The sequence below is a fragment of the Pan troglodytes genome, chromosome 8 (genome assembly GCF_028858775.2).
Source record: "Pan troglodytes isolate AG18354 chromosome 8, NHGRI_mPanTro3-v2.0_pri, whole genome shotgun sequence".
Taxonomy (NCBI): Eukaryota; Metazoa; Chordata; class Mammalia; order Primates; family Hominidae; genus Pan; species Pan troglodytes.
The window spans coordinates 40,151,937-40,172,845 of NC_072406.2; the positions used below are offsets into that span (position 1 = coordinate 40,151,937).

The following is a 20,909-nucleotide window of genomic DNA, read 5'->3' on the forward strand; positions in this document are numbered from 1 at the left end:
CTCATTAAATTTTATTCCAAAAACACTTAAATGGTTACATAAATTCCCTAGTTAGGTTATGAAATAATTCACTCAACCATTCTCCACTTTTGGTTAGGTAGGATGAGTTCAAATTTTTTCTGTTACAAACAAAATTGCAGTGAATGGTTTTGTATGTAAATACTCGTCCAAATTTCCCGATCTCTTTAAGACAGATTCCAAAAAGAATCATTACTGGATTAAAGGATAACAACTGGGTCAAGGTTCCCAAGCTATTTTTCAGAAGGCTGAAACAGTGTTATATTGCAGAGTATAAAAGATACTATTGTGTTACCCTAGCCTTGTAGGAATGGAATATTACAAAATTTTACATTTGCTAATATAATGGGCAAGTTTTGTTTTGAATAATAAATAGGAAATTGTCTAGCTCATTGCCCTTTAGCATCCTGGACCTCCACTGCAGCAGAATTCCCATAGCTGAACCTGCATCAAGCATTGTTGGGGATTAAAAGGGAAACCAAATTAGAGCTATTTGCCAAGTTAAACCCCAAAGAGGGCACTGAGGTGCCTGATGCTGTTTTCAAGACTTCTATTGTTGTATCTAAAGGAGGTAAATTTTGAGATCAGTCTGGGCAACATAGTGAGATGCCCATCTCTACAGAAAAACTTTTTAAATTAGTCAGGCGGCCGGGCACAGCTCACACCTGTAATCCCAGCACTTTGGGAGGCCGAGGTGGGTGGATCACCTGAGATCAGGAGTTCGAGACCAGCCTGGCCAACATGGCAAAACCCCATCTCTACTAAAAATACAAAAATTAGCCAGGCATGGTGGTGGGTGCCTGTAATCCCAGCTACTCAGGAGGCTGAGGCAGGAGAATCACTTGAACCCGGGAGGCAGAGGTTGCAGTGAGCCGAGATTGCACCACCGCACACCAGCCTGGGCGACAGAGCGCGAGACTCCATCTCAAAAATAAGTAAGTAAATCAATAAAGGTGAGGGAAGAAAAAAGGTAATCCACACCTCTTCCTCTTCTAACATTAGAGAATTCGTCAGTTTCTCCACCTCGCTTCTCCCGGTGTGGCGCTCCGCTGTTATTCCTGCCATCTTCTCCTCCATGCTTGACTTCACCTTTTCCTTCAACTGCAACCACCTGCATATTCCCAATGTTGCCATTTCCAGGAGGTACTTGAATATCTTCACGAAATCCAGAATTTTCCATGGGTTGACTGGAATGACCACCCAAGTAATACTGAAATGGTCCATTGTTGGACGTAAAGCTGTCTAAAGACTACAAATTAGAAATGACACTTAGTTAAAAGCTAGAAATGTGAATTATACACCACAAAGTTTTTACAGCAATAGGAGAAATACTGTTTTCCTAAAATGTTCTTTCATGTTATTATTGAAAATATTCTTTTTCTAAAAAATGTCTTCAATTCATACGCTGCTTCCTACCTGCAGGGAAGAAATAGGACAAGAATGATTTGTCCATGAACAGAGTCAAGAAGCTTGGGCAGTAAATTGTTTTGTTTGTTTGTTTGTTTTTGAGATGGAGTCTCGCTCTGTCACCAGGCTGGAGTTCACTGGCACGATCTCGGCTCACTGCAACCTCCACCTTCCGGGTTCAAGCAATTCTCCTTCCTCAGCCCCCCGAGTAGCTGGGATTACAGGCACGCACCGCCATGGCTGGTTAATTTTTGTATTTTTAGGAAAGATGGGGTTTCACCATGTTGGCCAGGACGGTCTCAATCTCCTGGCCTCATGATCCGCCCACCTCGGCCTCCCAAACTGCTGGGATTACAGGAGTGAGACCCCACGCCCGCCCAGTGAGTTGTTTTTGTGAGTCAGTTATTAAAGAAACATCTACATTTCTATGCTTACCTTATTCTTAGAGATTACTACCTAAATTTTTTTTTAAGTCAAAGCAAGTTTATTTAGAAAGTAAAGGAATAAAGAATGGCTACTGTGTAGGCAGAGCCTAAATGTGTTTTTAAAAGAACCCACCTAAGACATCGATGGATGACAACCTATAATTAACTGGACTTGGTGAAGGTGGTGATGAGGTGAGTTGTATCTTATCTAAGGTTTCCTTCAGGAAGGGACATCTGAGTTAGGGTATAAAGGGTATATAAGAGTCCTCAGTGAAGAGGGAGGATGTACAAGTAGGGGTGGGGGTGGGAAGGGACTTGACACATTAGAGAAACAGAGAGAAGGCCAGGGTGGGTGGTGAGCAACGACCAAATAGGAGAGTGGTGTTAACAGAGGCCAGCAAGGGGCCGGCATGGTGGCTCACACCTGTAATCCCAGCACTTTGGGAGGCCAGGGTAGGCAGATCACTTGAGGCCAGGAGTATGGGACCAGCCTGGCCAACATGACGAGACCCCGTCTTTACTAAAAATACAAAAATTAGCCAGTCAGGGCGGCACATGCCTGTAGTCCCAGCTACTTGGAAGGCTGAGGCACAAGAATCACTTGAACCCAGGAGGTGGAGGTTGCAGTGAGCCCAGATTGTGCCACTGCACTCCAGAAGCCAGGTCAGACAGCCCCTTGAGCTTTAGTCCATTAACTGATTGAGAGAGAAAACAGGAACAAAACTAGAATTTAGCAGCTGGATATTTGCTGAGATTAATCTCTATCTGGTCCCTTTCATCAACCTTCCCCAAATATCTCTTTTTTAAAAAGAAAAAAATAAAAGGGAATCTGAGTTTTTCATCCTTTTCATTTTTCACTAATTTCACTCATTCTCAGTTTGGCCTCCTTATCATTATTCTTCCAATTTATGCTGCCTTTTTTTTTTTTGAGACAAGTTCTGGCTTTATAGCCCAGGCTGGAGTGCAGTGGTGGGATCTTGGCTCATTGCAACCACTGCCTCCCAGGCTCAAGCCATCCTCCCCGAGTAGCTACCATGCCTGGCTAAGTTTTTAATTTTTTTGTAGAGACGGGGTTTTGCCATGTTGCTCACGTGGCTCTGAAACTTGTGAGCTCAAGTGATCCACCTGCCTCGGCCTCCCACAGTGTTGGGATTATAGGTGTCAGCCACCATGACCAGCCTACGCCACTCCATTTGTGTTTGACCTTAAGTAAAAGATATTTTATTCATGTGTTTTTAAAATTTGAGAAAAGGGGTAGATTTAATTGCATTATGAAATGAGAAAAGGAGAAAAACACAAAAAGTTAAAATCATTTCAGGGAGGCAAAAGATAAATGATTTTCTATAAGACACACTGAACTGTATTAGAAGAGGGTAGGTAGGTAGGAAACAGAATGGGGAGAGGATATAAAGAGGCCAAACAGAAATATAGCTGTCAAAACCACCTTTGTCAGATTAATAAGTAGAATACATAAGGAGAGTAAACAACTCAATAGGAAAGAAATCTAATAACCTGATTAAAACTGGGCAAAAGATCTGAATAGACATTTCTCAAAAGACCTACAAATGGCCCACAGGTATATGAAAAGGTGCTCAACATCACTGATCATCAGCGAAATGCAAATCAAAACTACAATGAGATATTACCTCGCCCCAGTTAAAATGGCTTTTATCCCAAAGACAAGCAATAACAAATGCTGGCAAGGATGTGAAGAAAAGGAAGCCCCTGTACATTGTCGGTGAGAATGTAAAATTAGTACAGCCACTGGGGAGAACACTATGGAAGTTTCTTAAAAAACAAACAAACAAGCCGGGCGTGGTGGCTCACGCCTGTAATCCCAGCACTTTGGGAGGCCAAGGCAGGCAGATTACCTGAGGTCAGGAGTTCGAGACCAGCCTGACCAACATGGAGAAACCCCGTCTCTACTGAAAGTACAAAATTAGCGGGGCATGGTGGCGCATGTCTGTAATCCCAGCTACTCGGGAGGCTGAAGCAGGAGAATCACTTGAACCCAGGAGGCGGAGGTTGCAGTGAGCCAAGATCATCCCATTGCACTCTAGCCTGGGCAACAAGAGGGAAACTCCATCTCAAAAAAAAAAAAAGTACCAAAAATAGAGTTACCATATGACCAGCAATTCCACTGCTGGCTGTATACCCAAAAGAAAGGAAATCAATATATTGAAGAGATATCAGCACTCCCATGTTTATTGCAGCACTATTCACAATAGCCAAGATTTGGAAGCAACCTAAGTGTCCATGAACAGACGAATGGATAAAGAAAATGTGGTACATATACACGACAGAGTACTATTCTACCATAAAAAAGAATGAGATCCTGTCATTTGCAATATGGATGGAATTGGAAGATATTATGTTTAGTGAAATAAGCCAGGCATAGAAAGAAAAACTTCAAATGGTCTCACTTATTTGTGAGAGCTAAAAATTAAAACAATTAAACTCATGGAGATAGAGATACAATGAATAAGATCTAGTACCTGATAGCACAGCAGAGTGGCTATAGTCGGCAATACTTTGTTGTACATTTTAGAATAACTGAGGGAGTACAATTGGAATGTTTGGAACACAAAGAAATGACGACTGTCTGAAATAATGGATACTCCATTTACCCTGATGTGATTATTACATATCATATGCCTGCACCAAAATATCTCATATACCCCATAAATATATATTTATTATATTTTTTATATTTTACAAAAATAAAGTGGAGATGGGGGTCTCGCCATCTTGCCCAGGCTGGTCTCAAACTCCTGGTTTCAAGCGAAGTTCCTGCCTCAGCCTCCTGGGATTACAGGTGTGAGCCACTGAGCCCAGTCTAACCCATGAATATATATACCTGTGTGCCCATTAAAATTAAAAATTTTAAAATTAAAAATTAAAATACTGCTATCATCATTATCAGAAAAAGTTGAGAAAAAGAATTCATGGATGTCCTATAATTTTTTTTTCAAGTTTTCTCTTCCAATATTGGATCTTAATTAACTGAAATTTAAAAATTATTTCCACTAAAAATTTCAATCCAGTGAATTACAGTCAATGTGGAGAACAGACTTATTTGTTTGAAAATTATTCAGGCCAGCCTTGGTGGCTCACACCTGTAATCCCGGCATTTTGGGAGGCTGAGGTGGGAGCACTGATTCAGGCCAAGAGTTTGAGACCAGCCTAGGCAACATATCAAGAACCCATTTTTAGGTTGGGCGCAATGCCTCAGGTCCATAATCCCAGCACTTTGAGAGGCTGAGGTGGGCAGATCACTTGAGGTCAGGAGTTTGAAACCAACCTGGCCAACATGGTGAAACTCTGTCTCTACTGAAAATACAAAAATTAGCCAGGTGTGGTGGCACATGCCTGTAATCCCAGCTACTTGGGAAGCTGAGGCAGGAGAATTGCTTGAACCTAGGAGGCGGAGGTTGCAGTGACCCGAGATTGCGCCACTGCACTCCAGCCTGGGTGACAGACAGAGACCCCATCTCTAAAAAACAAAAAAAACAACAAAGAAGATCATTCAATTTTCCTGAACATTAATAAATGTTTCAAACATTGGGACTAGCATAGAAAGTGTTTTCTCTGCATCCCCATCCCACGTCTCCTAGAATATTTATAAATATATGTATATTATTAGTTATAATGGAGTAGTTAATTATTAATTTTTCTTTGACTTTTCCAGAATTTTACCTATTTTTGAATTCATAAAAAATAGTTTAAAATACAAATGTTTAAACATTTTAGGAGTATCTTTTCAAAATGAAAAATAGCATGTATATTTGCTACTAACAGAAGTTACGCATTGAATTCTAATACACCACTTTGAAAATACACCAATCAGAAAATGTCATTTTTACCTCTTCTTGTCCAAATTGTTCCATAGAATCACAGTAAACTTCACTGTCTGAATCGCTTGTCAAATGCTGAATTCCTGTAACATCTTCAACATGATCATCATTTATATCTAAATATGAACAAAAGTGCAGATAGGGTAATTATACTATAGTAGAAGAAAAACAAATTTATTCCTTTGTTTTTTTGAGATGGAGTCTCACTCTGTTGCCCAGGCTGGAGTGCAGTGGTGTGATCTTGGCTCACTGCAACTTCTACCTCTCAGGTTCAAGTGATTCTCCTGCCTCAGCCTCCCAAGTAGCTGGGATTACAGGTGCCCACGACCATGCCCAGCTAATTTTTGTTTCATTTTGTTTTGTTTTGAGACGGAGTTTTGCTCTTGTGGCCCAGGCTGGAGTGCAGTGGCGCGATCTCGGCTCACAGCAACCTCCGCCTCCCGGATTCAAGTGATTCTCCCGCCTCAGCCTCCCGAGTAGCTGGGATTACAGGTATGGGCCAACACATCTGGCTAATTTTGCATTTTTAGTAGAGACAGGGTTTCTCCATATTGGTGCGGCTGGTCTCAAACTCCTGAGCTCAGATGATCCACCCACCTTGGCCTCCCAAAATACTGTTTATTTTTGGTTTTTGAGATGGAGTCTCGTTCTGTTGCCCAGGCTGGAGTGCAGTGGTGTGATCTCGGCTCACTGCAACCTCTGCCTCCTGGGTTCAAGTGATTCTCCTGCCTCAGTCTCCAAGTAGCTGGGATTACAGGCGCACACCACCAAGCCCAGCTAATTTTTTGTATATTTACTTGAGATGGGGTTTCACCATGTTGGCCAGGCTGGTCTTGAACTTCTGACCTCAGGTGATCCACCTGCCTTAGCCTCCCAAAGTGCTGGAATTACAGTCATGAATCACCGCACCCAGCCAACTTTTGTATTTTTAGTAGAGACGGAGTTTCACATTGTTGGTCAGGCTGGTCTCGAACTCCTGACCTCAGGTGATCCACCCGCCTCGGCCTCCCAAAGTGCTGGGATTACAGGCGTGAGCCACCGTGCCTGACCTTTATTGCATTTTCAAAATTCATCAGCCTTATATTATTTTTATACTGAGAGACGAATTTGATTTATCAAGCCACACTTTTTAAAATTTACCAAAACTTTAAATTTAGTTGATAATTTTTATTTGAAAAGATTACAAAATATTTTATCATTGAATTCCATAAAGACAGCCTAGATGAAATCTTATAAAACCTAATAACCCTGTAAGAGAAAACTACCTACCAAGCAGGATGCCTAAATGTAAGATCCAACTAGGCAAGTTTGCTTCTTACATTACGAAATGATGTTTGTTGGCCGGGCACTGTGGCTCACGCCTGTAATCCCAGCACTTTGGGAGGCAGAGGAGGGCAGATCACAAGGGCAGGAGATCGAGACCATCCTGGCTAACACGGTGAAACCCTGTCTCACTAAAAAATACAAAAAATTAGCTGGGCATGGTGGCGGGCACCTGTAGTCCCAGCTACTCGGGAGGCTGAGGCAAGAGAATGGCGTGAACCCAGGAGGCGGAGTTTGCAGTGAGCTGAGATCGCATCACTGCACTCCACCCTAGGCGACAGAGCGAGACTCTGTCTCAAAAAAAAAAAAAAAAAAAAAATGTTTCTTGGCCGGGCGCGTTGCCTCTCACCTGTAATTCCAGCACTTTGGGAGGCCAAGGCGGGTGGATCACTTAAGGTCAGGAGTTTGAGACCACCCTGGCCAACATGGTGAAACCCCATCTCTACTAAAAATACAAAAATTAGCTGGGCATGGTGGCACGTGCCTGTTATCCCAGCTACTGGGGAGGCTGAGGCGGGAGAATTGTTTGAACCCAGGGGGCAGAGGTTGCAGTGAGCCGAGTTTGCGCCACTGCACTCCAGCCTGGGTGACAGAGCGAGACACCATCTCAAAAAAAAAAAAGAGAGAAAAGAAAAAGAAATGATGTTTCTCACATGTACTATTATGTATCCCTAAAAATTAAAAAATAAGCCAGTGCATGGCTCAAACCTGTAATCCTAGCACTTCGGGAGGCCAAGGCAGGCAGATCACTTGAACTCAAGAGTTCCAGACCAGCCTGGGCTACCTGGCAAAACCCTGTCTCTACAAAAAATTTAAACATTAACTGGGCATGGTGGTACATGCCTGTAATCCCAGCTACTTAGGAGGCTGAGGCAGAATTGCCCAGGAGTTCAAGGCTGCAGTGAGCCGTGACTATGCCACTGCACTCCAGCCTGGGCAACAGAAAGAGATACATAAATAACCCTGGCCCTAATTCACTCTTTTTCAAAACTATAAACGCTTATAATATTAATAAGCCCTAAGATATTACTAAATAAGAGATTTTTAAATTAAACTGATCCTAAAGATCCTATAATTATTAAAAACTATTCATAGGAAAGAGGCTGGACACAGAATTATTTGGGGATAATACCTTGGTGAATGCAAACAGCAGATTTTCCAGTTTGCCCCAAGTTTTCATCAATAGGCTTTACTTCTTCAGTGCTTCTGCCATTCAGGGAAGAACTGGCATGAATGTCATTCTGTATATCCTGAACAAAGCCATCTTTATCATAGCCATTAGTGACAATGACTTCCAAATTCTTATGGTCTGCTGACTTCTTCATCATTTTCTTATCTTTTACGAGAAAATGGGAAAGATTCATAAAAGTTCACAGTAGGTCACCTTCTGCATACCATGTTTTAATATCCAGCTGTCATTTCCCTAACCTACCACAATCCCTTTGAAGGGTTTCCTACTTGGATCAAAGAGAAGGCGTGCTCCTTGAAATGGGGTTTACTATATGCTGAGAGCTCACCCAAACTATGTTGGCTTCAAAACTGTTTCAGTTCCCTGTCAATCTTCTAGAATTTCTTTTAAAAAGTAATCTCTCAAAGTCTTTTTACTCCCTTAGGCATAAGCAAATTGCTCTATGAGACCCAGCAGTGCAAAGGGGTCCACATAGCTGATAAAAAGGATCCTTAAAGAAGGCGCTATTTGTCATACCTTACTGGGAAGGGAAGGAAAAACTAAGTTACACAGTTTTTTTTTTTTTTTGAGACAGCGTCTCGCTCTGTCACCCAGGCTAGAGTGCAATGGCATGATCTTGGCTCACTGCAACTTTCGCCTCCCGGGTTCAAGTGATTGTCCTGCCTCAGCCTCCCAAGTAGCTGGGATTACAGGTGCCCACCACTATGCCTGGCTAATTTTTGTATTTTTAGTAGAGACGGGGTTTCACCATGTTGGTCAGGCTGGTCTCAAACTCCCAATCTCAGGTGATCTGCCCGCCTCGGCCTCCCAAACTGCTGGGATTACGAGTGTGAGCAACTGTGCCCGGCCGCCGTTTGTTTTAGTGTCTTTCTGTCTCCCCTTTTGAAAACAGTCTTCCCGTGTGTTATTGGTATTCCAACAGGGCCCTCAATGCTCTAAGCCATAATTCCAATGTTCCTTCTTCATGAAAATTTATGCCTGTAGGCCGGGTGCGATGGCTCATGCCTATAAGCCCAGAACTTTGGGAGGCCGAGGTGAGCAGATCACTTGAGGTCAGGAGTCCGAGACCAGCCTGGTCAACATGGTGAAATCCTGTCTCTACTAAAAATACAAAAATTAGCGGGGTGTGGTGGTGCATGCCTGTAATCCCAGCTAATTGGGAGGCTGAGGCAGGAAGATGGCTTGAGGCTGCAGAGGGCGGCAGAGGCTGCAGTGAGCAGCGATCATAACACTGCACTCCAGCCTGGGCAACAGAGCGAGACTCTATCTCATAAAAAAACAAAAACAAAAAACACTATGCCTGTATCCTATTCTCTGGATTCCATTCTATTTTTGGTAAGATATTGAGAGTCTAACTTGTCTCCTATCCTTAGTAACTTATGCAGATTCATGTTGGAAACAACACCTTAAAATAGCACATGTCTAATGCAGCATTTCAGGCCATCCATTTGGAGGAGTGGCCTATTCTTGTCAACCTTCAATTAACACCTATTCCATTTATGCATAAGGTTGGCTGTTCCTATACTATGTAGTAGAGCCTTTTGGTCCACAGCAAACTTGTTTATAAGGTCAACAGCTTACATCCCACCACCTGCTTTAATCTTCTACAATACCAAATCAGCCCAAATGTCTTCATACCCTCTTAGTTTATTTATTGTAAAATTACTAACTGATTTTCCAAACATTACCATTATCACTTTGTTCTGCTCCTTTCACTTCTTCTTGGGCCTCTTCTTCCTCAGACTCGGCTCCACTGTCACTGCTTTCAGCTTTACCATTAACGGTTTTGGCGTTTGGAGTAGAAGTGAGAACATTACCAAGATCTAAAACATGAAATGACCACTTACTCACAATGTGATAATATACAATAATGCCATAATTTCCAAGTAATACTAATAAAATTTACAAATAACTAATAAAATAATTTTGAATTAAAATGTTATATATATAATAGTATTATTTTCTTTGACTATAAACATACATATATTACAAGACAAATTCCTTCAATTATCACCTTATGATCAAGCTATCTTAAATCCTTTCTGAATCAGGCAGAGGGTAAATTATTTTTAAGTTAATATCAATCAAAATAAAGTTAGAGATCAATGGATCTTCATACATGGCAAGTGAAGAGATACTTCCTATATGCTAGCATGCTGAAAACAAAAGTATGTTTTTGGTTCTACCAACAATCTCATCAATATTACAGTTGAGGTCCATTTTACAAACTTTATTCCTGTATTACTTTTAGGGCTTCAGGTGCACAACTCACATTATCTGTCTTTATGATATTTAAGTTTTTTTCTTAAAGTATCCATTAATGTGATCAATCACTTACAAAAGCAAATTGTCCAAGTGGCCAAAGCTATATCCCGAGGGTAAATACATCAGAGCTTCTCAACTTTAATGTGCATACAAATCTCCTGAGAGCTATTTAAGATGCAGATTCTGAATTAGTATGTCTAGGGTGATCTAAGATTCCAAATTTCTATAAAGATCACATTTGTTACCAATGCTGTTGGTTACTGGACACTGTTTTGAGAACATGGATTGAAAGACAATATTTTTGAGGTAACAATACTCCCCAAAATGATCTGCAAATTCACTGCAATCTGTATCAAAATCCAAGCTGGCATTTCTGCAAAAATTGACATGCAGATTCTAAAATTCATATGAAAATGCGAGGGATCAAGATTAGCCAAAACAATCTTGAAAAATAACAAAATTGGAGGACTCATCATTCCTGATTTCAAAACTTACTGTATATGTATATTCTGAAAATGGCAATGTAAAACTGATACATCTGTTCTATTGGACCTAAATGGCTACTTTTAAGGAAATGCTTTGTTTAGAAAAAAAAAGGCAAGACTGCAAACTGTTTTGCAATTTGGTAATATCTTACAAAATTACAAACATCAAACATTTCTAATTCCATTTCTAATATTTCTTACAGATATGCTTTCACATATGTGAAAGGACAAATGTACGTGGTTATATTCTCAGCAGTATTTTCTGAAGATCAAAGGAGTAAATAACCTAAATGTCCACCAGAATGGCTCAGGTTAAAAAAATTATGGTGCAGGTCCACAATCCCTTACTTACAACCCTTGGATCCAGATACATTTTGAAATCTCAAGTTTTCTAATTTTGCAAAGGTTATATGGTACATATGCCATTTGGTATATTATGTAACACATCCAATAGAGTCTAAGGCAGCTCTCACTAAAAAGAGAATGTGATTTTTGCAGCAAAACATATAAATAGTTACATTAAAGAGGAAAGAGACTCAAAATACCCTCGTTTTACTTCAGGTCAGGTTTTACTCCCCAGATTTTTAGTTCATATCAGACAGGTTTTGCTGCCAAATGAGTTTACCAAAAAACTTCTGGTCTTTAAAGATTTTTAAAATTGTAAGTTATAGCTAGGTAGCTGTGAGCCTGCACCTTTATTACTATTATTTACTCTTCTTTGTTTTATAATTAGCTGTTTAAATATCTGCCTCTGGCCATTGGCTGGACACCACAGCAGCAGATCCAGATTTATTTCCCTCTGCATCCCAACATGCCTGACATACATAAAACATTTAATTTTTTTTTCTGGCAGGGTACAATTGCTCATGCCTTTAATTCCAGTGCTTTGGGAAGCTGAGTTGGGAGGATTACCTGAGGTCAGGAGTTCGAAATCAGCCTGGCCCACATGGCAAAACCCTGGCTCTACTAAAAATACAAAAATTAGCCATACAAGAATACAAGTGTACACTTGTAATCCCAGCTACCTGGGAGGCTAAGTCAGGAGAATTGCTTGAACCCAGGAGGTGGAGGTTGCAGTGAGTCATGATGGGACCACTGCACTCCAGTCAGTGTGACAGAGGAAGACACCATCTCAAAAAAAAAAAAAAAAGAAAAGAAAAGAAGAAAACATTTAGTTTTTTCTCTGAATTAAATAAGCATGCCTTGTAAGAAGGACTACTTGTTAATATTTGACTTCTGTAAGCAAATCAGATGTAGAATGATGTGGTAGAGTTATGCCCAGTAAGCAGTCAGTACTACTTGCACGTGGTTTATGACCGTGACAAGGACCGATTTCAGCACAGGAAGATTACTATTCTGAAATGCTGCCATTATTGTCAGTTATTAAAAGATGTCTTATAAATAGGGATGTCAAGGGAAAAAAAGGGGATGCCAGGCGATTTTTATTTAAAGGGTATATAATTTTCTCTTAAATTGACTCTTGTGGTCTCATTTCACTCTGCTTTCTAAAAAAAATTCAAGATCAAATGTTTAGTTAATACCAACAAATCTCCCATTTTATTCAACTCCTACAAGTATGCAAAACATAACCCTTTCAATCCTTTGTGTACATGAAGACAAAATTCTAAAAAAAAAAAAAAAATAGAAATTGTAATCCATGCAGAGATGCTTGAACCGAAATAAAGAAAAAAGAAAACAAGCTAAATGAATTAACTGTCTTGCATTAGCTTACTATGCTACAGTTAAACCACACCCTAAACACATCTATTTATAATTTCTTTTTTTGTTTGTTTTTTTCTTTTTTTGAGACAGCATCTCACTCCGTTGCTCAGGCCGGAGTGCAGCAGAGTGATCTCGTCTCACTGCAACCTTCACCTCCTGGGTTCAAGTGATTCTTGTGCCTCAGCCTCCCAAGTAGCTGGGATCACAGGCGTGTGCCACCATGCCTGGCTAATTTTTGTGTTTTTTGTAGAGACGGGGTTTCACCAAGTTGGCAAGTCTGGTCTTGAACTCCTGACCTCAAGGTGATCTGCCCGCTTTCGCTTCCCAAAGTGCTGGGATTACAGGCATGAGCCACCACACCTGGCCAACATATCCATTTTAAAATTAGCTAGTAAATCATTGAATTCAAAGTACTATTAACGTAATTCTCAAAGCAAAATAGAAAACATGATCTATCAAAATAAAACCATGAATTCTGCTATAATTTCGAATATACTAAGTAAACTACCTGGTGTATTTTAATAGCTTACCACTTAAGGGTTAAAATTTTAAGGGTTTATAATGTTTTGGAACTTCATACAATGTGTTTTCCTGGAATGAAAACTCCTGGGTGACAAGATTGTAAGTTCTGTAAGTTTGTGCAGAATTCTTTTGACATGTAAATTTTAAACAAAACTTTTACATGATTTCATGATTCCTACCTTCTAAACATTTAGAGATTTTCTCCAGTCGGACTGGCGCGTGAAAGTAAGAAAAAAAATCAGAGATACAAATATTAATATGTGCATAATATATCAGTTGATGAATTTAAAAATAGGTAAAATAGTCCAACCTGAGGTTATATCAGAACTCCTGCCACTCTTTTTGTCCTCGACAATTTCATAAAATGGACCTATGACACGCAGCAATTCTTCAACTTTCTCAGTCATTGGCATAGTTTCAATAATCTGTAATCAAAAGAAACAAATATTGTGAAATCACAAACTCTTAATTTGATCTCCACTAGTATCAAATAATCTCCTATTTCCAATTTGTCAATAATTTTAATATTTGACATTCATAATAGACTCTCTGAAGGATCTACATTAATTACATACTTAATGTATACACACTGTGGCCGGGTGAGATGGTGGCTCATGCCTGTAATCCCAGCACTTTGGGAGGCCAAGGCAGGAGGATGGCTTGAGCCCAGGAGTTTGAGACCAGCCTTGGCAACACAGTGAGACCCTGTCTCTTAAAAATTTTTTAAAAAACATTAACCAGGCACGGTGGTGTGTGTCTGTGGTCCCAGCTACTCCAGAGGCTGAGGTGGGAGGATTACATGAGCCTGGGAGGTCGAGGCTACAGTGAGCCATTATGGCACCACTGCACTCCAGGCTTGGTGACAGAGTGAGATGCCATCTCCAAAAATTAAAAAATAAAATAAAAGGAATCCTTTAAAAAAAGTATATACACTCCTAGAAAAGCTTCAAGTATATTAAAGATCTAAAAGTGTTCTCATTTTGAAGACTATTTTACATGAGCTTCATGTAAAATTTTATACAATAACTTATAAATTGTGTATTAAAGCTAGGGGGCACGGTGCAATGGCTCACACCTGTAATCCCAGCACTTTGGCAGGCCAAAGCAGGAGGAGGATGGCTTGAGCCCAGGAGTTCGAGACTTGCCTGGGCAACATAGTAAGGGCCCATTTCTACAAAAAAAAAAAAAATTGTCTAATTATCCAGACATGGCGGTGCACGCCTGTAGTCCCAGCTACTCGGGAGGCTGAGGTGGAAGGATCTCTTGAGCCCAGGAAATTGAGGCTGCAGTGAGCCATGATCACACCACACTGCACTCCAGCCTAGGCAACAGAGCGAGATCTTGTCTCCAAAAAAATAAAGGAAACAAACAAAAAAACTAGGGGCTTTCATTAAATGAAATAGAAAATCGAAGTTAGAGTAAAATTATGATGTCTGTTCTTTAACAATAAGGTAGTGTAGTATTTCTAACAGGGCACAAAAGTAAAGTAGGAAATTGTAGTCACTTTCAGACACCTTCATAAATATGGGCCAATTTAGAATCACCAAATTTAAAGAACAAGGTAAATTAACTGAAAAGGTATTTAACTAAACAGCCATCAATTGGTGACTGATCAAAGAAATTAAAGTACTTCTAGATTTGAAATATTTTGCAGATATTAAAAAGGATAAAGTCAGCTCTGTGTGTGCTAATCACAGGATGTTTAATATGATAACAGGGGCCGGGCGTGGTGGCTCACGCCTGTAATCCCAGCACTTTGGGAGGCCGAGGCAGGAGGATCACCTGAGGTCAGGAGTTTGAGACCAGCCTGTCCAACATGGTGAAACCCCATCTCTACTAAAAATACAAATATTAGCCAGGCTTGGTGGCATGCACCTGTGATCCCAGCTACTTGGGAGGCTGAGGCGAGAGAATTGCTTGAACCCAGGAGGTGGAGGTTGCAGTGAGCCAACATCACACCACTGCATTCCAGCCTGGGCAACAGAGTGATACTCTGTTTCCAAAAAAAAAAGATACCAGAACTGGCTCTCTCTCTCTCTCTCTCTCTCTCTTCCTTTCTTTTTTTTTTTTTTTTGGAGACAGCGTCTCGCTCCATCATCACCCGGGCTGCAGTGCAGCAGCGCGATCTCGGCTCACTGCAACTTCCACCTTCCTGGTTCGAGCAGTTCTCACCTTCACGCAATTTCAGACACCTTCATAAGTGATTTGCCCACCTCGGCCTCCCAAAGTGCTGGGGTTATAGGTGTTAGCCACTGTGCCTGGCCAAAACCCTAAAATTCTTGTTCAAACAACATGCTTTTATTTCTAAACCAAATACAAGATGGATCATTGGTGGTCTATGGTAGTCAGCAACTCTGATAGGATTACATGCTCATCAACACCATTCCCCACTGTGTTGTATGTGTAGGAGGAGGTTGTTGAGAGAGATTACACAGAATGAACTATGTTAACAATAACTGGTTCTAGTGATTATAATTTAATTTTACAGCTTGTAGTAAATTATCTGATTGCTGCTCCTCTGAATGTACTGTGAAAGGAATGCTTTAATCACAAAATTTCTTTTTGCTAAAGGAAACATTTGTTATGAGGCTAGGGCCATGTGGAGGAATGTTTTATTGTTTATTATAAATATCTGAGTTGTAATATATTTGAATTATAATAATAATTCTGAGATAAATCAGATTCAAACCAAGAGAAATGTTTAATGTGACCAAGTCACAACTAATAAATGGCAGAGAAATAATTCAAACATAAATCAGCACCCTTTACACTATCCCACACTGCCGTAATATAAAGACTTCAGTTAGCAGAATCTAGTAAGCCAATTGCATACCACATCCTGACCACCAAGCAACACCTCTACTTCTCAAGGCTTATTAAAAGATCTCTTTCTTAACTTTGTCCTTATTTTTAAGGCTACTAAATTCAGCATTTGGGTTTCTCATGCCCCATAGGGTAAAAGAGTAAACTGTGGACTGAAGTGTCAGAACGAAATAAAAGGAATATCCATTGGCACTAAGCAAATATTAACTGAGTATTCATTCTCTCAACAAACCAGAATTTCAGTAGTTAATATAGTGAAGACACAGTAGCCAAAACAAGACACATCCAAAATTGATGAAGTTACTCTCTTTGTTTTTTCTTTTTCTTTTAGATTCAGAGGGTACATGTGCAGGTTTGTTACAAGGGTATACTGTGTGATGCTGAAATTTGGGCTTCTATTGATCCAGTCACCCATACAGTAAACACAGTACCCAATAGGAAGTTTTTCAGCCCTTGCCTCCACCCTTTTGAAGAGGTTATTCTCTGAGGAAGCAACTTTAAACATACACAAACCAAGAATGATCCCCAGCCATTTGCAAAATTATCTCCCTGACACCAATATTGAAATACAAGAAATGGTGCACATGTACACACATGAGATACAGACTACACACACACACACACACACACACACACACACACACACACAAGCAGACACAGGCAAATCTCAGTCTAGGTAACTACTACCTACCCTCAGAGAAGATGTTATCTAAACCAAGCTTGTCCAATCTGCAGTCCTCGGGCAGCATGTGGCCCAAGACGGCTTTAAATACCCAACACAAATTCGTAAACTTCTTTTTTTTTTTAATTTTTTTTAAAATTTTTTTGTGACAGCGTCTCACTCTGTCGCACAGGCTGGAGTGCAGCCTCTGCCTCTGGGGTTCAAGCAATTCTCCTATATCAGCTTCCCGAGTAGCTGAGACTATAGGCATGCACCACCATGATCAGCTAACTTTTTTGTATTTTTAGTAGAGACGGGGTTTCACCATGTTACCCAGGCTGGTGTGGAACTCCTGACCTCAAGAGATCCACCCACCTCGGCCTCCCAAAGTGCTGGGATTACTAGCTGGGATTACTAGTGTGAGCCACTGCGCCTGGCCCAAATTCGTAAACTTTCTTAAAACATTCTGATTTTTTTTGCGATTTTTTTTTTTTTTTTTTTTTTTTTTAGTTCACCAACTATCGTTAGTATCAGTGTATTTTATGTGTGGCCTAAAATAATTCTTCTTCCAGTGTGGCTCAGGGAAGCCAAAAGATTGGCCACCCCTGGTCTAAAGTTATAAGTTAACTAAGCTAATTTAATATATTATAACCCAACCAAATGAAGAATGTTTTGACAGAAATATCTGGTAAGCTGCATGGACACCAGAAAAGAGGCATCCAAAGCCCCATAATTTTTCTAGGTCTGTCCAGCACTTTTCCTCAGTGAGAGACATCATTTCTACATGATGAAAATATACTGGAAAGGTGTAGATATACTCTTAAGAAAGCGAAGACTAAATTCCTCAGGCTTTTTTGGTCCAAAATTACCACATCTCTTAAAGCCATCCAAATCCTAATGCTCTACTCTCTGTTCAATGGAAATCACTAACTCAGTCTCCCAAGAGCTTCTAACCTTTTGAAGAGTGACCTAGATATCAATTCTGAGTATGCTGATCACTAGAAGCCTATCACTCACTTTAACTTAAGAAACTGGCATTTGTTTTTTCCCTCAATCTGCAAAAGATGTTTACTATGAGTGAAACCTTAAAACAAAAGCCAACCCTCAGTACTCAGAGACAGTTGGTGGTCTAGAGTTGTTGAGCTATGGACTAGACCCTCTGCCATGGCAACTTTCAGGTTCCATCTTTATTTATTTATTTATTTTCTGAGACAGAGTCTCGCTCTGTTGCTCAGGCTGGAGTGCAATGGTGTGATCTCGGCTCCCTGCAACCTCCGCCTCCTTAATTCAAGTGATTCTTCTGTCTCAGCCCCTCTAGTAGCTGAGATTACAAGCGCCCGCCACCACGCCCAGCTAAATTTTTGTATTTTAGTAGAGATGGAGTTTCACCATGTTGTCCAGGCTGGTCTCCAACTTCTTACCTCAGGTGATCCGCCTGTCTCAGCCTCCCAAAGTGCTGGGATTACAGGCATGAGCCACCGCGCCCGGCCGAGATTCCATCTTTAATGAGACCATCCTCGAATCCTCCCTCTATTACAGTGATTATCCCAATCTCTTAGAAATCCTGAAATAATTAGTCTGGGGTCATCCTGGGGCATTTCTATTTTTTCACAAGATCCCCTAGTGATTTTAATGTGTAGCCAGGGTTTAGTACACCCATCTCTTTTTAAATTCAACAGACATAAGGCACATTATTCAAATGTTAGCTGAATATTCTGGAAATCCCCAGAAGAGAGCCTAAATTTGTACAAAAAAAAAAATAGAATTTTGGCCGGGCGTGGTGGCTCATGCCTATAATCCCAGCACTTTGGGAGGCCGAAGTGGGAAGATCACGAGGTCAGGAGTTTGAGATCAGTCTGGCCAACATAGTTTGAAACCCCGTCTCTACTAAAAATACAAAAAATTAGCCAGACGTGGTGGTTTGCGCCTGTAATCCCAGCTACTCGGGAGGCTGAGGCAGGAGAATGGTGTGAACCGAGGAGGCGGACGCTGCAGTGAGCCAAGATGGCGCCGTTACACTCTAGCCCAGGCGACAGTGCGAGACTCTGTCTCAAAAAAAAAGAATTTTATACTTCTATAAATAAACCTTATTGAATGAAACATGCATTTCTCCCACTCCTCAAACCACATTACTTTCCCTCAAAGCTAAAATCCTATTACATTATATTAAAATAATGTTTTATTCCATTAAGATTTTCAGTGACATTTTATGGGACACTTTATCAATTATGAAAAGCAATTTTCTATAAAACATAATCCTATTATGTTTATATATATATATATATATATTTTTTTTTTTTTTTTTGAGGCAGATTATTGCCCTGTTACCCAGGCTGGAGTGCAGCGGCGCAATCTCGGCTCACTGCAACCTCTGCCTCCCGGGTTCAAGCGATTTTCCTGCCTCAGCCTCCCGAGTAGCTGGGATTACAGGCGTATGCCACTACGCCAGGCTAATTTTTTTGTATTCTTAGTAGAGACGGGGTTTCGCCATGTTGGCCAGGCTGGTCTCAAACTCCTGACCTCAGGTGATCCGCCCGCCTCGGCTTCGGAAAGTGCTGGGATTACAGGCCTGAGCCACCACAGCCGGCGTTAAAAGAATTTTTTATTCAATCAACTTTCTCAGTGATATTTCATGGAACAACTTATAAATTATGAAAAGTCACTTTCTACAAAACATCATTATAAAATATAGTTAAATTAATAAGATTGCTGAAACCTCTGACTGCAAAGACACAAAATGAGATTTATACTGTAAAGAATAATGACAGTGACAGGCCAGGCACACGGTGGCTCATGCCTGTAATCCCAGCACTTTGCAAGGCCGAGGTGAGTGTATCACCTGAGGTCAGGAGTTCGAGACCAGCCTGGCCAACATGGTGAAACCCCCATCTCTACTAAAAATACTAAAAATTAGCTGGGCGTGACGGCATGCCCCTGTAATCCCAGCTACTCGGGAGGCTGAGGCACGCACCACTGCACTCCAACCTGGACAACGGAACCAGATCCTGTCTCAAAAAAAAAAGAATAATGACAAAAACTATATTTAAGGAGGTAATTTAACAAGTGCTTCAATTAGTAAATTATTGAAATTAGAATAAGTCCCAAATTCAATAATCAAATCTTTGGGATAATGTACTATCCCACAACATTATTTAGAAACACGCAATTTTATTAACTGATAGTCATAAAGCTAAACTCTAAAAATAATTCAAAAGAGTAATCAAATTTTTAATTTATGGATATCTTGATATTTTTAGGTTTACCTCTAAAATTGCACTGTAAACTTTGTCATATTCACAATACGCAATGAAATTTTTAAAGTGTGAATGAAAAGAGTAAATTATTTTAATTAAAGGAGTTATAGGTATTTCAGCAGCAATATAGTTTTAATCTTTCTTAGGGAAAAAGGCAGAATACACATTGCCTCATCGTCCTCCAACTTTAAAATGTGGCTATACCATTAATTAACACAATTGAATAGGACAAATGAGTAAATTTTACTTAATGTGTCAATTCAACTTTATGTTATAGAAGTATGTCCTAAAAATTATAAAGAAATTTAAGGTAAAAAAAAAAAAAAGAGAGAGAAATAGTTATGAAACCAAAAGGCTTTAGATTACCTTTCGTTCTCTGCTTTTGAAAGGCCTATTTGTTACTGTGTTATTGACATAGTTAATAGCCAAAAGAACGAAACTCTGCCCTTGGTTACAAAGTCTACCAAATAAAAACTGCAAGAATGCAATAAAGGGCATGACTATGAGCAATGTAGAAGAAATTTAAAAAGAAAACAAAAAACAAGTCTAAATCTAGTAATAACAAAAATTACTACAGAGATTAATACCATCAAATCATGTGGCAAAAAACTATTCCTTTTTACAGATTTTCTTTATGTTCAAAGATAATTTATTTAAAATTATAAAACTTAGATTTCACAACCTCTGATCCATGTCTAACATAAAAATGGTTCTTTATAAAAAAGTCTCTGCCGGGCATGGTGGCTAACGCCCGTAATCCCAGAACTTTGGGAGGCCAAGGCAGGTGGATCACCTGAGGTCCGGAATTTGAGACCAGCCTGGCCAACATCGTGAAATCCCGTCTGCACTAAAAATACAAAAATTAGCCAGGTGTAGTGGTGCGCACCTGTAATCCTAGCTACTTGGGAGGCTGAGGCAGGAGAATCTCTTGAACCCAGGAGGTGAAGGTTGCAGTCAGCCA

General features: G+C 40.2%; 1 protein-coding gene across 24 annotated transcripts in view; it reads right to left on the minus strand.

The window, feature by feature from the left end:
• Window positions 1-20,909, minus strand: part of ACBD5 (acyl-CoA binding domain containing 5) — a 47,142-nt gene that overhangs the window by 14,588 nt on the left and 11,645 nt on the right. For 9 of the 24 annotated variants that reach the window (XM_063780554.1, XM_063780555.1, XM_063780565.1 and 6 more), the window contains 5 exons: window positions 13,521-13,635; window positions 9,905-10,039; window positions 8,160-8,363; window positions 5,714-5,820; window positions 1,000-1,267 (listed from right to left, as the gene is read on the minus strand). In XM_063780554.1, coding sequence (XP_063636624.1) covers window positions 1,000-1,267; window positions 5,714-5,820; window positions 8,160-8,363; window positions 9,905-10,039; window positions 13,521-13,635 — 829 coding nt within the window. Of the gene's footprint in view, window positions 1-999; window positions 1,268-5,713; window positions 5,821-8,159; window positions 8,364-9,904; window positions 10,040-13,389; window positions 13,423-13,520; window positions 13,636-20,909 lie in introns of all 24 variants that reach the window. The other 15 variants (XM_063780552.1, XM_063780560.1, XM_063780553.1 and 12 more) reach the window with 3 other exon arrangements.